General features: G+C 42.2%; 3 protein-coding genes across 5 annotated transcripts in view; 1 reads left to right on the top strand and 2 right to left on the bottom strand.

The window, feature by feature from the left end:
• Window positions 1-7,162: 7,162 nt before the first annotated feature.
• Window positions 7,163-9,814, top strand: mphosph6 (M-phase phosphoprotein 6). Its single transcript, XM_020455649.2, has 5 exons — window positions 7,163-8,252; window positions 8,709-8,821; window positions 9,023-9,113; window positions 9,223-9,323; window positions 9,410-9,814. The coding sequence occupies exons 1-5, from the start codon at window positions 8,205-8,207 to the stop codon at window positions 9,534-9,536; spliced, it is 480 nt and encodes a 159-aa protein (XP_020311238.1). The 5' UTR covers window positions 7,163-8,204; the 3' UTR covers window positions 9,537-9,814.
• Window positions 9,564-13,492, bottom strand: hsd17b2 (hydroxysteroid (17-beta) dehydrogenase 2). Its single transcript, XM_020455645.2, has 5 exons — window positions 13,077-13,492; window positions 12,615-12,827; window positions 11,104-11,289; window positions 10,654-10,791; window positions 9,564-10,409 (listed from the first exon to the last, which is right to left on the bottom strand). Exons 1-5 carry the CDS (start codon window positions 13,351-13,353, stop codon window positions 10,048-10,050), a joined length of 1,176 nt encoding a protein of 391 aa, XP_020311234.1. The 5' UTR covers window positions 13,354-13,492; the 3' UTR covers window positions 9,564-10,047.
• A 674-nt stretch (window positions 13,493-14,166) lies between these two features.
• Window positions 14,167-16,005, bottom strand: part of gpia (glucose-6-phosphate isomerase a) — a 29,375-nt gene continuing 27,536 nt past the window's right edge. For all 3 annotated transcript variants that reach the window (XM_020455663.2, XM_031802140.1, XM_031802141.1), the window contains 2 exons: window positions 14,751-14,817; window positions 14,167-14,656 (listed from right to left, as the gene is read on the bottom strand). In XM_020455663.2, coding sequence (XP_020311252.1) covers window positions 14,533-14,656; window positions 14,751-14,817 — 191 coding nt within the window. In that variant the 3' untranslated portion in view covers window positions 14,167-14,532. The remainder of the gene's footprint in view (window positions 14,657-14,750; window positions 14,818-16,005) is intronic.

Consider the following 16,005-nt stretch of genomic DNA (forward strand, 5'->3'; position numbering starts at 1 on the left):
GTTGAAGAGGGTGGGGTTTAAGCTGCATCCCTGTCTCACCGGTTCTGTGTAAAGAAATGTGTGTTTTTGACCTATTTTAACCAGACACTTGTTTTTTGTGTACATGGATTTTATAATGTTGTATGTTTTTCCCCCAACACCACATTCCATCAATTTATATAGCAGGCCCTCGTGCCAAATTGAGTCAATCTTTTTTTAAATCAACAAAGCATGAAAATACATTGCCTTTGTTTTGGTTTGTATGTTTGTCAATTAAGGTGTGCAGGGTGAATACGTGGTCTGTTGTATGGTAATTTGGTAAAAAGCCAATTTTACATTTGCTCAGTGCGTTGTTTTCGCTGAGGAAATGCACAAGTCTGCTGTTAATGATAATGCAGTGGCTTTTCCCAAGGTTGCTGTTGGTGCATATCCCACAGTGGTTATTGGGGTCAAATTTGTCTCCACTTTTGTGGATTGGGGGAGGATCAGTCCTTGGTTCCAAATATTGGGGAAGATGTTAAAGAGTTTAAGTATAGCCAATTGGAATTTGTGGTCTGTATATTTTATCATTTAATTTAAGATATCTGTCGTTCTGCCCTTGAACAGGCAGTTAACCCACTGTTCCTAGGCCATCATTGAAAATAAGAATTTGTTCTTAACTGACTTGCCTAGTAAAATAAAGGTAAAATAAAAAAATAAATATCATCAATGCCACAGGCTTTTTTGAGTTGGAGGGTTTGTATTTTGTCCTGTAGTTCTTAGATGTAATTTAATAATCCAGTGGGTTCTGGTAGTTGACTCTAAGATTTGTATTTGATCATGTATATGTTTGATTTTTGTTATAGAGCCAAAAAGAATGGAGAAGTGGTTTATCCATACATCTCTGTTTTGGAAAGATAACTCTTCGTGCTGTTGTTTGTTTAGAGTTTTCCAATTTTCCCAGAAGTGCTTAGATTCTATGGATTCTTCAATTACATTGAGCTGATTTCTGATGTGCTGTTCCTTCTTTTTCTGTGGTGTATTTCTGTATTGTTTTAGTGATTCACCATAGTGAAGCCGTAGGCTTAGGTTTTCTGGGTCTCTATGTTTTTGATTGGATAGTCTTCTCAATTTCTTTCTTAGGTTGTTGCATTCTTCATCAAACCATTTGTCATTGTTGTTAACTTTCTTAGCTTGTCTGCTTGACATTTTTTCATTTGATAGGGAAGTTGAGCGGTCAAATATACTGTTTAGGTTTTCTACTGCCATTTTGTCCAGGAAATTCTCTAGAAGGGATTGAAATTGTTTTTGTCAAATTGTTTTTTGGTAGATTTCTATACTACTCTCCTTCCATCTATAGCATGTCTTAGTATTATTCAGCTCCTTTGGCTTTGATGCCTCATGATTGAGCCATTTCGGGCTCCCAAGTGGCGTAGCGGTCTAAGGCACTGCATCTCAGTGCTAGAGGTGTCATTACAGACGCCCTGGTTTGAATCCAGGTTGTATCACAGCCGTCCGTGATTGGGAGTCCCATTGAGCGGCGCATGTTGTCTGGGTTTGGCCGGTGAAGGCCATCATTGTAAATAAGAATTTGTTCTTAACTGACTTGCCTAGTTAAATAAAGGTTACTTTTTTTTAAAGTTAAAAATAAATACAATTGAGTGACACTGTTCAAGTAGAGTGTGATTTTGCTGTGATCTGATAGGGTTGTCAGTGGACTGACTGTGAACGCTCTAAAGAGACTCTGGGTTGAGGTCAGTGATAAAGTAGTCTACAGTACTACTGCCAAAAGATGAGCTATATGTGTACCATAGGAGTCCCCTCAAAGCCTACCATTGACTATGTACATACCCAGCGTCCGAAAGAGCTGCAGGAGTTGTGACCCGTTTTTGTTGGTTATGTCTGTTGTGTCTTGACCCTGCTGGTCATCTATGAACATTTTAACATCTTGGCCATGTTCTGTTATAATCTCCACCCGGCACAGCCAGAAGAGGACTGGCCACCCCACATAGCCTGGTTCCTCTCTAGGTTTCTTCCTAGGTTTTGGCCTTTCTAGGGAGTTTTTCCTAGCCACTGTGCTTCTACACCTGCATTGCTTGCTGTTTGGGGTTTTAGGCTGGGTTTCTGTATAGCACTTTGAGATATCAGCTGAAGTAAGAAGGGCTTTATAAATACATTTGATTTGATTTTGTCGTAGTTGTGTCTAGGGGCGATTATGGAGGAGGGAATGTTGTCAACTCCAGATAGGTGTTAGTCCCCCTGTGTGCTGAAATTGTCAGGTTCTTGTCCAGTTCTGGCATTTAGGTCGCCACAGACTAGTACATGTCCCAGGACCTGGATATTGTAGGATGGTGAAGCTGTCATTGTTAAAGTATGGGGATTCTATTGGGGGGATGTTGAGGTAATTTCCTTATTAATTTCTAGCCAGATGTAAAATGTTCCTGTTTTGACTAATTTAATAGAGTGGGTTAGGTCTGCTCTATACCAAATTAGAATACTCCCTGAGTCTCTTCCTTGTTTCACACCGAGTAGTTTGGTTGATGGGACTACCAGCTCTCTGTAACCAAGAGGGAAACCAGTGGGTCCGTCTCCTTTATATCATTTTTCTTGTAGGATGACAGTCTGTTTTTCCAATTTCTTTGATGAAGTCTAGGTTTCTGCTCTTTAGGCCAAAGGCAGATGACCTTAGAACTTGTATATTTCAGGATGAGATAGTAAAAGCTTTCTGTTCCAAAGTGTCTAGTGTTGTTTTTGTGTGGTTTAGGCTCGGACCGTCACAGTAGGTGTGAGCAGAGCATGTTGAGCATCTGATACATATCTCTTAGGTCGCAGGATGGGGCTTGGGCGGGTGTAATAATGGGGGTTGGGCCTGTTGCTCTGCTCATGGCCTGGGCATATCTCCTACTGTCATGTTGAGGCCCTTGCCGCAGGGGCGGGCGGCATGAGGTTGGCAGAAGGGGCATAGGTCTAATATGGGGGGGCCTATATAGAGTGTGGCCAGGGTCTGCTTGAGGTGGTCTTAGCTGGTTGGGGTGTGGCTGGTGATGCTGTGGTCTGGGTGTAGGTCCTCTTGGCATGGGTTTTCTCAGTGCTCCTCCTCTTCTATGCTATATTTAAGCAATAAGGCACGAAGGGGTGTGGTATATGACCAATATACCACAGCTAAGAGCTGTTCTTAGTCACGACGCAACGCAGAGTGCCTGGTAACAGCCATTAGTTGTGGTATATTGGCCATACACCACAAACCCCAGAGGTGCCTTATTGCTATTATAAACTGCTCATCGACGTAATTAGAGCAGTGAAAATAAATGTTTCATCATATCCGTGGTATACGGTCTGATATACAATGGCTGTCAGCCAATCAGCATTCAGGGCTCGAACCACCCAATTTATAATGGCAATTACACAATTGTATGTGCATGCTGCCACTTACTATGCGGGATGGAAACAGGATTCCCCCAAAAAACTGAACTACTAAAAAACAACCCCCCCAAAAAATTATACAGTACCAGTCAAAACTTTGGACACACCTACTCATTCAAGGGCTTTTCATTACACACACACAGTACCAGTCAAAAGACACCTACTCATTCAAGGGCTTTTCATTACACACACACAGTACCAGTCAAAAGACACCTACTCATTCAAGGGCTTTTCATTACACACACACAGTACCAGTCAAAAGACACCTACTCATTCAAGGGCTTTTCATTACACACACACAGTACCAGTCAAAAGACACCTACTCATTCAAGGGCTTTTCATTACACACACACAGTACCAGTCAAAAGACACCTACTCATTCAAGGGCTTTTCATTACACACACACAGTACCAGTCAAAAGACACCTACTCATTCAAGGGCTTTTCATTACACACACACAGTACCAGTCAAAAGACACCTACTCATTCAAGGGCTTTTCATTACACACACACAGTACCAGTCAAAAGACACCTACTCATTCAAGGGCTTTTCATTACACACACACAGTACCAGTCAAAAGACACCTACTCATTCAAGGGCTTTTCATTACACACACACAGTACCAGTCAAAAGACACCTACTCATTCAAGGGCTTTTCATTACACACACACAGTACCAGTCAAAAGACACCTACTCATTCAAGGGCTTTTCATTACACACACACAGTACCAGTCAAAAGACACCTACTCATTCAAGGGATTTTCATTACACACACACAGTACCAGTCAAAAGACACCTACTCATTCAAGGGCTTTTCATTACACACACACAGTACCAGTCAAAAGACACCTACTCATTCAAGGGCTTTTCATTACACACACACAGTACCAGTCAAAAGACACCTACTCATTCAAGGGTTTTTCTTTATTTTGACTATTTTCTACATTGTAGAATAATAGTGAAGACATCAACACTATGAAATAACACATATGGAATCATATAGTAACCAAAAAAGTGTTAAACAAATCAAAAAATGTTTCTTCAATGTAGCCACCCTTTGCCTTGATGACAGCTTTGCACATTTTTGGCATTCTCTCAACCAGCTACAGCTGGAATGCTTTACCAACAATCTTGAAGGAGTTCCCACATATGCTGAGCACTTGTTGGCTGCTTTTCCTTCACTCTGCGGTCCAACTCATCCCTAACCATCTCAATTGGGCAGAGGTCGGGTGATTGTGTAGACCAGGTCATCTGATGCAGCACTCCATCACTCTCCTTCTTGGTCAAATAGCACTTACACAGCCTGGAGGTGTGTTTTGGGTCATTGTCCTGTTGAAAAAAAAATGATAGTCCCACTAAGCACAAACCAGGTGGGATGGCGTATCGCTGCAGAATGCTGCGGTAGTCATGCTGGTTAAGTGTGCCTTGAATTCTAAATGAATCCCTGACAGTGTCACCAGCAAAGCACCCATCACACCTCCTCCATGCTTCACCTTGGGAACCACACATGCAGAGATCACCCATTCACTGATTCTGTGTCTCACAAAGACACAGCGGTTGGAACCAAATCAGACGAAAGGACAGATTTCAACCTGTCTAATGTTCATTGCTCGTGTTTCTTGGTCCAACAAGTCTCTTCTGTGTCTGTTACTTGAACTCTGTGAAGCATTTATTTGGGCTGAAATTTCTGAGGCTGGCCAAATCCTTTACAATTCTTACACTGCATTGGTAATTGCTCTTTATCAAAAAACAACAGGACTGACAGACTTTCTTCTTTTTTTCCATTCACCCAGCAGGTCAGACGCCAGGCACCAACCCCACCCGGAATTCTCTTCAGGTATTCAACCTGAACATCCGTCGTCACCCCTGAGATGACTCCTTTGACGGGTGCTCTACTCCAAAGTTCAAAACACAAAACTTCTGTTGTCCGGATTCTTTTGAGGCCCACTGCAATCTTTCTCTGCTTGTCATAAATATAATTAATCAAAATAAGACCACTCCTGGTAACTCTGACAGACTACACTTTTTCAAGCGCATACAACATTTTCAACACCTCATAGAGGTTTCCTATATATGCATCCTTACTCAACAACCGCATCCCAACAAGAAGCGATTCATTATCATTTACACACGTATCCTCCACTCCAATTTTAGACAATTTCCTTTTTGTACCAGTTTTCGATATACAGCGCCTTGCGAAAGTATTCGGCCCCCTTGAACTTTGCGACCTTTTGCCACATTTCAGGCTTCAAACATAAAGATATAAAACTGTAGTTTTTTGTGAAGAATCAACAACAAGTGGGACACAATCATGAAGTGGAACGACATTTATTGGATATTTCAAACTTGTTTAACAAATCAAAAACTGAAAAATTGGGCGTGCAAAATTATTCAGCCCCTTTACTTTCAGTGCAGCAAACTCTCTCCAGAAGTTCAGTGAGGATCTCTGAATGATCCAATGCTGACCTAAATGACAAATGATGATAAATACAATCCACCTGTGTGTAATCAAGTCTCCGTATAAATGCACCTGCACTGTGATAGTCTCAGAGGTCCGTTAAAAGCGCAGAGAGCATCATGAAGAACAAGGAACACACCAGGCAGGTCCGAGATACTGTTGTGAAGAAGTTTAAAGCCGGATTTGGATACAAAAAGATTTCCCAAGCTTTAAACATCCCAAGGAGCACTGTGCAAGCGATAATATTGAAATGGAAGGAGTATCAGACCACTGCAAATCTACCAAGACCTGGCCGTCCCTCTAAACTTTCAGCTCATACAAGGAGAAGACTGATCAGAGATGCAGCCAAGAGGCCCATGATCACTCTGGATGAATTGCAGAGATCTACAGCTGAGGTGGGAGACTCTGTCCATAGGACAACAATCAGTCGTATATTGCACAAATCTGGCCTTTATGGAAGAGTGGCAAGAAGAAAGCCATTTCTTAAGGATATCCATAAAAAGTGTTGTTTATGAGTTTGCCACAAGCCACCTGGGAGACACACCAAACATGTGGAAGAAGGTGCTCTGGTCAGATGAAACCAAAATTGAACTTTTTGGCAACAATGCAAAACGTTATGTTTGGCGTAAAAGCAACACAGCTCATCACAATGAACACACCATCCCCACTGTCAAACATGGTGGTGGCAGCATCATGGTTTGGGCCTGCTTTTCTTCAGCAGGGACAGGGAAGATGGTTAAAATTGATGGGAAGATGGATGGAGCCAAATACAGGACCATTCTGGAAGAAAACCTGATGGAGTCTGCAAAAGACCTGAGACTGGGATGGAGATTTGTCTTCCAACAAGACAATGATCCAAAACATAAAGCAAAATCTACAATGGAATGGTTCAAAAATAAACATATCCAGGTGTTAGAATGGCCAAGTCAAAGTCCAGACCTGAATCCAATCGAGAATCTGTGGAAAGAACTGAAAACTGCTGTTCACAAATGCTCTCCATCCAACCTCACTGAGCTCAAGCTGTTTTGCAAGGAGGAATGGGAAAAAATGTCAGTCTCTCGATGTGCAAAACTGATAGAGACATACCCCAAGTGACTTACAGCTGTAATCGCAGCAAAAGGTGGCGCTACAAAGTATTAACTTAAGGGGGCTGAATAATTTTGCACGCCCAATTTTTCAGTTTTTGATTTGTTAAACAAGTTTGAAATATCCAATAAATGTCGTTCCACTTCATGATTGTGTCCCACTTGTTGTTGATTCTTCACAAAAAACTACAGTTTTATATCTTTATGTTTGAAGCCTGAAATGTGGCAAAAGGTCGCAAAGTTCAAGGGGGCCGAATACTTTCGGAAAGGCACTGTAACTGTTGTCCATTCAGAACATTTGTCTTCACCAAATGTACTCGACATGCTGTTTCATTCAAACTGATCAACCACCTCTGCCTTCTTCTGGATCCGAACCTTCCTCTTCTTCTCTGCTCAAACGCCACTCTTGGAGGTAAACTGATCAAAAAAAAATTGTTATGCATTTTAGCTAACCCTAACCCTTTAACTAACCTTAACCTAATTATCCTGTTCTCCTAAACCTGCTACGAAAAGTCCATTTTGACAAAAGCTGTATCCTGTCTAGACAAAACTCGAGGTAGGTGCGTTTCCAAAATGTACATTATAGTCATTTAGCAGACTTACAGTTGTGAGTGGATATACTTTTGTGCTTTTTCCCTGTACTGGTCCCCCGTGGGACTCATACCCACAACCCTGGTGCTGCAAGAGCCATACTCTACCAACTGAGCCACACAGGAGTTTAACATCACTGAAGCTGCAGGAAAACAATACATCTGCTTAAAATATAAACAAAATAGACTTCAGTCAGTATTTATCTATCTATTACATTTGATGTTATTGAATATTTCCACTACTATTTATTCAAATCTGTTTTTGGCTGTGCCAATACAATTATTTAGGTGGTTAAATATGGTTTTAAAATCAGTAATAATAACCACTGAAATCCACATCCCTCAAGAGTGCTTTCTTCCACTGAAGTTAGTTACCCGGCCTTATAACCACAGCTCTACGATCAGATTACCTATCCCAAATCCTACCCTTTACCGTGAGGGAGTAACATGTAAAAATGATCGTAGAACAGGGTCTAGTTGTAACTTCCTCTCCAATCTGAGCGCTGCAGAGATGACTCTTCGATCGATTGGTCGAGTCTGAGTATTATACCACACGGCGTGGATACGAGCTCGTGGAACATTTAGGATTCAAAGTCACAGCTTACTGAAAAACAAACCTTATTGCAGTCACCCAGAAGACGGACATATAGTTTAGTGTCAACAGTAACGTTACCAGAAACTCCAATTGAAATGGCGAATGACAACGCGAAACTCTCCAAAAACCTCTTGCGTATGAAGGTAAGAAATGCATGCTAACTACAATAGTTATCATACTAGCCGCTAGGAATGTTGCCCCTGCTAGTAGGCACGTTGCTAAACCTCAGAGACGGATAGAACTGTTGATGGATGGTAAAAGTGGCATCCAACTAAAACCGTATCCGATTCTAGCTAGCTAGCCAAGTAACCTAGCTAACTTGGCTTGAGCAACCAGGCTAGCTTTGTTGGCTAACTTGCTTGGTTTGTAAGCTGGGACATCTTTGTCAACACACTTTTCGTAAATGAACTAGATTAATCGTGTGTTGTGTAGCTAGTTCAGACCTATGACTATGGGTTCTCTCCAATAACATTTAATTTGTAAGTGATTCATAAGACACCCTGTTGAAGTTACTCAGCAATGTCTCAGCAACTCTGATGCAGTGTAGAAGGTCCTGCACGTCTTGTACTGTACTTTACAATTGCCATTCTGTCTACTAGTTCATGCAAAGAGGCCTGGATGCAGATACAAAGAAGCAACTGGAAGAAGAGGAGAGGAGGATCATCAGTGATGAGCATTGGTATCTGGACCTGCCAGAACTCAAAGCTAAAGAGTATGACCCCTTTCACTGTCCACCTGCGCATATTGGAGTAATTACATAAGGATGTAGACTAGTTTGAGGACACAGAACTGCCATCCTTTTCTAATGTCCAGCAACATACCATCGGACATTAAAGATAATGACAGTCTTCTCTCTAGTGTCCTCGGCTCAAATGTTGTTATATTTTATATTGTTCTTCCTGTCTTTGGTTAGGAATTTCATCATAGAAGAAAGAAGTTTTGGGCCTTGTGAAGACCTGAAGTATGGACGAATGTCATTCAAGGGGTTCAATACAGAAGTAGAGGTACTTATTAATTTACAATCGCACCTTTTAAGGTTTATCAAAGTAAGATTGGATACATTTACATGTGATGTGACTGTTACATTAGTGTAAATGTATTTTCTCCATCCAGAAACTAATGATCATCATGAATGCTCCAAATGAGGAAGAGTTGGAAGAGGAGGAAATTAGCCGAATGGAGACTGATATCACAGATGAAGACATGGCTAGAAGGTAGGAAACAACAAGATTTATTTTGACGTGATTTCAAACTGTTTTGTTACATCGTCGTCTGATTAACTTTTCTCTCTACCTTGTAGGTACGAGAGCTTAGTGGGAAGCATGAAGAAGAAGTTTGCTAAGAAGCGGGAGAGGTCTGCAATTGAGGATGTTAATCAAAACGCAACTGAGACACAAAAAAAAGCTTTTTTGAAGCCTCAGGACTGAGGGCATGCTTTTTTTTATTGAAATGAAGTATGTCAGGACTGTACAATGTTTTTATGTGCAACAATTTTTATTTTATTTTTACTGCTGTGTTTTCATGAACCGTAGGTAACTTCCAAAGATGTTAGACATATATTTTAAAGTTGAATGGATGTTATATATCCTCTTTTTAAAAGTACATTTCTTCAAGATGCATTGAGGGTTATGAACACAGGAAATGAAGCCCACATCCATGTAACATGGACCAGGGTATAGTTTAATTAAAACTGTTACCCAATGTGGTGGCTTGTCTTGTTTTGTGTCAAATGACAAAAACATACTAAATTCAAACAATAACAAGGGTTTTCAATAGCCTTGCTTATGAAGCTGCCAAAAAAGTACAAAGCCAACAGTCACATTTCTCTGCCAACCAAGCATGAGGGAAGATGGAGAGATACTAATCTATGGAAGCATTCCCGTAAACAACCTTGGGAAAGAATAGCCCGACATCACATATCAGTTATCTCACATGTTATCAAGTCTTCGAACCCACTGAGGCTCCTGCCTGGAGCCCAGCTGGCAGACTGCTATTGAACTGAAACAGACTCGTAATAATCATGTCATAGAACCGTGTGGGGCAGAGGCGGTGGAGGCAGGGAATGAGCCAGGCAGACTGGCCAGGGGTGTAGACGGGTCTGGGGGCCACTGACATTAGAGCGTGGCACATGTCATCTAGCACGGGACGCAGGTCCTCTGAGGACATGACGGCCATCTTGGCAAAGCGTGCCTGAAGAGAGGAGATGTAGGCCTCGCCGTAGTCCTTCCGGACATCCTGGGATAGAGAGGTGAAGATCTCCTCTTGGTAACGGCTCCAGTCATCACTGCTACCGAAAATATCTGCGTTTTCAACCAAATGATAGACAAGTCTGTTTGTTGATTAAGTAAATCAAAAGGGGGAAAACAATTTATTGAAAGGTACAGTAGACTTAGCAATACACAAAGTAAACTGCAGTAGAGGGTCAATTTCCTCAACAACTAAGAGCGCTGAAAGAATGGTACTGAACTTCTTCGCTGTCTCAGGTCATAGCATTTTCATTTTAAACTGTCATATAACTGAATAATCATTATTTATTATACATACTTGTCCTGAAGCCTGCAGGTTGAATTGTGGATACATTGACGCCCCATCTGGCCAACTCTAGTCTCATCACTCCAGAGAAGGTGTTCAGGGCTGCTTTGGATGCTCCATAGGCCACAAACCCAGGAACGGGCACATCACCTGCACAAACAGATTTTAGGTTTATCATCAGGAAAGGGATAGGATTAACCTTGAGCACAGAGTTGCAAGTCAAGCTGGCTACGGATAGAAGATTAGTTATATTTACAGTTTCCTCACCTAATAAAGGCTGTCTGAGTAGTAATGGGGGTTCTTGGCCAACTGTACTTGCTTGGAAATTGCTTGGCCAGCTATACTTGCTTTGAAATTGCATTGGTGTCATAAGTGGGATAGTAGCCAGTATAACTTGCGAGTGACTGCTCAAGGTCAATCCTAACCCTTTTGTTTTGACAATAACCAGTCCAGATATGTTACCTGCCATACTGCAGACGTTGACTAGCCTGCCCTTAGAGTGTCGGAGCAGTGGAAGAAACACCTGAGAGACCTCTACTGCAGCAAGGAAGTTCACTGCCAAGCAGTTCCTGTATACTCTCACAGGAAGAATCTCTCCATCTGCCACATAGCCCAGGACTCCCGCATTATTCACAATCCCCCAAAGACCTGAGTGAAAGAGAGTGTGAACTTGAGACATTCCATGTCATGTGCATTATAGCATTATTTTGATCAGAAAAGGATCACTTCTTTGTCCTTATATGTTAAGTTTGGTGCCTTTTCCAATGACATCTATTGGTGCTTTTCCACTGAGACTTACCCCCAAACTAGTGCGTCACCGGTGTTTTATGTTAATGTAAGCTCTAATGTTATGGTGTTTCCATTAGGAGTCTGACACTAAAGACTTGTGGCGGGCAGATTAACAACCTCTGTATCATGCAAGACTTTCTTTGTGAGAAGGTGTTAAAGTTCAGTTAGCCATTGTTACGTACAGTCAGTGGCCTGTAGCCATGAAGGGATGCATCTGGTCAACAACAATATCCAGATACACTGTGGCGTTCAAGCATTGCTTAATTGGTATCAAGGGACCTAGCGTGTGCCAGGGAAACATTCCTTACACCACCGCCACCAGCCTGTACCGTTGACACCAGGTAGGATAGGGCAATGGACTCTGCCATCAGAATGATGCAACAAGAACCAGGATTCATCATGACCAGGCAATGTTTTTCCACTCCTCACTTGCCCAGTGTTGGTGATCACGTGCCCACTATTGCTGCTGCTTCTTATTTTTAGCTGATAGGAGTGGAACCCAGTGTGGTCGTCTGCTGCAATAGCCCATCTGTGACAAAGACTGACAAGTTGTGCATTACGAGATGCTGTTCTGCACACCACTGTTGTACTGCACCGTTATTTGCCTGTTTGTGGCCTGCGTATTATCTTGGACAATTCTAGCCTTTCTCCTTTGACCTCTCATCAACTAGCTGTTTTTGCCCACAAGACTGCCACTGACTAGATATTTTTTGTATGTCGCACCATTCTCATTAAACCCTAGACACTCGTGCGTGAAAAGCCCAGGAGGCTTGCCGTTTGAGATCCTGGATCTGGCGTGCCTGGCACTGACGATCATACCACGCTCAAAGTCGCTTAGGTCACTCGTTTTGCCCATTGTAACGTTCAATTGAAGAGTAACTGAATGCCTCGATGCCTGCTTTATATAGCAAGCCATGGCCATTTGACTTACTGTCTGTAGGATCAAACCATTTTCGTGAACTGGGTGGTGTATCTAATAAACTGGCCACTGAGTGGGCATTGCCTCGGTTCCACGTCAGAGCTAGTTTGCCGGAGCCATGGCCCAGTGAGACAAGGGTGCTGGCACGCATAGATGGAAACAGAAAAGTCTGCCTTTTGGGTTCAACACTGGGGTAAATCCTTAGTGGACATGCACCGTATGTGTCCTCAGTGCCTTATAGTTCTTGTAGTGAACAACACATTACCTGCGTCCCCAACCTGAGTGCAAATGTAGTGGTGAGCCCGCTCGATCTGCGCAGCATCTGTCACATCTAGCTGAAGGACTTGTAGCCCCTCAGACCCCAGTCTCTTCAGCTCCACTGCTCCTGGGCTGGTCTCATCCAGAACCCCAGCAAACACAGTCACTCCCAAGTCACTAATCCTTCTCGCTAGGGCATGACCAAAACCTGTATCACAACCTGTTCATGTTGAAGAGAAACAAATAAATGGGACACCAGAGCATACTGTTCCAATGTTCACGTGCACTTCATTCATGAGTACACAAAGCACTCAGCAGTATTGAAACCACATTCAATAACATTGTACAGAAGATTTAATGGGCCCCCATCATGACTATGTTATGAATAGACTAGTATCAGTCATGTTTGATTGACAGTGGTTGGTATGATAATGTCAGTGTATGGCACCCATATACCCACATCACCTACCTGTAATCAGCACAGCTCTTCCATGCATCGTCAGCATGTCCACTCGTCTGCCCAGAACCACATAGCACAACCAGAGGCTGCAGGTCAGAAAGAGCAGACTGCGGTAGCCTGGAAGGGCCAAAAAGCACAGAGGCCCCCCAAGAGCCAAAAGTGCAAAGGTCCAGTATTCCCTATCATGACTCCCTCTCGCCTTAGTTATAATTGCCCCAATGTATAGGGCTGTAACTATTGTATACAGAGAAGAGAAATACCAGAAGTCAATGTCAACACTCTCCATTCTATCCACTGGCAGGTTGGTCTTGCTCTTACTTTCCTGATATCAGAGGTATCAATATCCTGTCCCCTTGGTTGGATATCCCCTTGGCTCTTTGACATGTGCATATCAAGTGTATCCTCAACTGAAAAACCCAAGCATTCTGTCTGTAACCTTTAAAGAAACATTAACCCCACCCCTCGGTCACTGCCAGCCGACACCGCCAATCAACAGTACTGTTACATTAGTACATGTGGAAACAGGCATGGCTCTGAATGAAACCTGTTCTAAACCAGACGTTGGGGGTGTATTCATTAGTTTCTTATTGGACAAGTTTGGGTGAGCCCCTCCTCGTCTTGGCCCATTTGCTAGTTTGGTTTCTGGTGAATACATCCCAGATGTGTGATAACAGCAAAAGCCTACTGTCCTGTTCTTATCATAACATCAGCAGGTGTGTCTGTTCCAGTTCACTCGCCACTGATAATGGAGTTATTTATACTCACCTGAGGGTATATACAAAACGTATAATGGCTTGCTATTTTTTTCCCAAAATGTGTCTGGCGGTGCTGTTACTATTGCTGGGTCGGGGCTACAATCCATTTCAAGTATAAAACATGTAATTGAAAAAACAACATTCCCTAAATTCTCTCATAACATCTAGTCAAGACAAACTCATTAAACCTAAATATTTAAATATCTACTGAAATAACATTTCATATGTAGTTGGTTTGCCATTAAATGAAGTAGGCCTTACTTTTAAACAGATGCTTCAGAAAATCATTCTCGTGTACGTAGCATATAAAACCTAATTTACTAAAAATTAACAAGACAACCGTGTAGTGACAAATTACATTTATTTGGTAAGTCAGTGTTGACTAGGTTAGAGTGAGGTGGCCTTGTCACCTACAGTAATATCGGCACATTCTAATATTAAGCAAGAGTTTCCCCTCCTCCCAAAACGTGATTGATTCCATTATTAGGTGAGCTGTAATACACATTTAATTATACAGTTAAATCTTACAATTCACTTAAACACTCAAACAGACTGGTGATCACAATTGTAAAGTGCTCTTTTATGCGGGTCAAGGGGCTATAAGTTGGGGCCAGGACTACAATGTGGAATAGTTCAGGCAATAGTATGGTTCCAATAGGGATCAGCCAGGGGGGTAAAGGTCAAAGGTCAGCCATGAAGAAGAGAAGGAATTAGGCTGAGTTCTTCTTGAGAAAGTTTATGAGGCCGTTGGTAGAGGAATCGTGAGTGTGGACCTCGGAACTGTCCCTCAGCTCCGGCTCAATGGCCTTGGCCAGCTGTTTGCCCAGCTCAACTCTGAGGGTAGGAAGGAGAATATTACAGATATACAAGAAAATATAGGCAAACATATATATTTAGAAGTAAATATATGCTTCTCGCTGACACCTACCCCCACTGGTCATAGCTGTTGATGTTCCAGATGACTCCTTGCACAAAGATCTTGTGCTCGTACATGGCTGGAAAACAGAAAAGAAAACTTAGTACCGGTAAATGTAAATAGAAAACGTAACGTAAAAAATAAAAATAAAATACAAACATACAAATACAACAAACATCACACCTTCCCAGAGCCACATACTTACACCCCCATCTCCAGCGCCCGCATCACTCTTTGCCACTTGGCCTCTAAACGGCCATTTTGTTTCTCTCCACACTTTCAACATTTATATGATAAAGCATTTGAACTTTCCATTTTGTTAAAGACGGAGGACTGGTCGATTTCCTGTTGAGTATATATTTTTTTCAAGATGATTGACGAGAAAAGTATTGTCCAACCCATCAGGTATCCCACTGCACCCTCACATGTCATATCTTGAAATATGCAGACAGATAGAATTTGTAGATAATTGGACCTCTTTCTGGGACTCACCCACAAACAGGACTAAGCCTGGCCTGCTGAGGAGTGATGGACTCCATCCTAGCTGGAGGGGTGCTCTCATCCTATCTACCAACATAGACAGGGCTCTAACTCCTCTAGCTCCACAATGAAATAGGGTGCAGGCCAGGCAGCAGGCTGTTAGCCAGCCTGCCAGCTTAGTAGAGTCTGCCACAAGCACAGTCAGTGTAGTCAGCTCAGCTATCCCCATTGAGACCGTGTCTGTGCCTCCCTAGGTTGGGCAAAACTAAACATGGCGGTGTTCGCCTTAGCAATCTCACTAGGATAAAGACCTCCTCCATTCCTGCCATTATTGAAAGAGATCGTGATACCTCACGTCTCAAAATAGGGCTACTTAATGTTAGATCCCTTACTTCAAAGGCAGTTATAGTCAATGAACTAATCACTGATCGCAATCTTGATGTGATTGGACTGACTGAAACATGGCTTAAGCCTGATGAATTTACTGTGTTAAATGAGGCCTCACCTCCTGGTTACACTAGCGACCATATTCCCCATGCATCCCGCAAAGGCGGAGGTGTTGCTAACATTTACAATAGCAAATTTAAATTTATACACACAAAAAATACATTTGTACCTTTTGAGCTTCTAGTCATGAAATCTATGCAGCCTACTCAATCACTTTAAGCTACTGTTTACAGGCCTCCTTGGCCAAAAACAGCATTCCTCATTGAGTTCCCACAATTAGTATCGGACCTTGTAGTCATAGAAAATAATATTCAAATTTTTGGTGACTAATATTCACATG

This window comes from Oncorhynchus kisutch, linkage group LG22 (genome assembly GCF_002021735.2).
Source record: "Oncorhynchus kisutch isolate 150728-3 linkage group LG22, Okis_V2, whole genome shotgun sequence".
NCBI classification, from domain to species: domain Eukaryota; kingdom Metazoa; phylum Chordata; class Actinopteri; order Salmoniformes; family Salmonidae; genus Oncorhynchus; species Oncorhynchus kisutch.

What these genes read in the sequence shown, in the direction of transcription:
- hsd17b2 (XM_020455645.2), bottom strand. Translation starts at nt 13,353, where the DNA reads ATGGAGAGTGTTGACATTGACTTCTGGTATTTCTCTTCTCTGTATACA. An exon ending in AAGAGCTGTGCTGATTACAG is followed by an intron (nt 12,828 to 13,076) that starts GTAGGTGATGTG and finishes CAACATGAACAG; the next exon opens with GTTGTGATACAGGTTTTGGT. An exon ending in CACTCAGGTTGGGGACGCAG is followed by an intron (nt 11,290 to 12,614) that starts GTAATGTGTTGT and finishes TCTTTCACTCAG; the next exon opens with GTCTTTGGGGGATTGTGAAT.
- mphosph6 (XM_020455649.2), top strand. Translation starts at nt 8,205, where the DNA reads ATGGCGAATGACAACGCGAAACTCTCCAAAAACCTCTTGCGTATGAAG. An exon ending in GGTTCAATACAGAAGTAGAG is followed by an intron (nt 9,114 to 9,222) that starts GTACTTATTAAT and finishes TTCTCCATCCAG; the next exon opens with AAACTAATGATCATCATGAA. An exon ending in GATGAAGACATGGCTAGAAG is followed by an intron (nt 9,324 to 9,409) that starts GTAGGAAACAAC and finishes TCTACCTTGTAG; the next exon opens with GTACGAGAGCTTAGTGGGAA.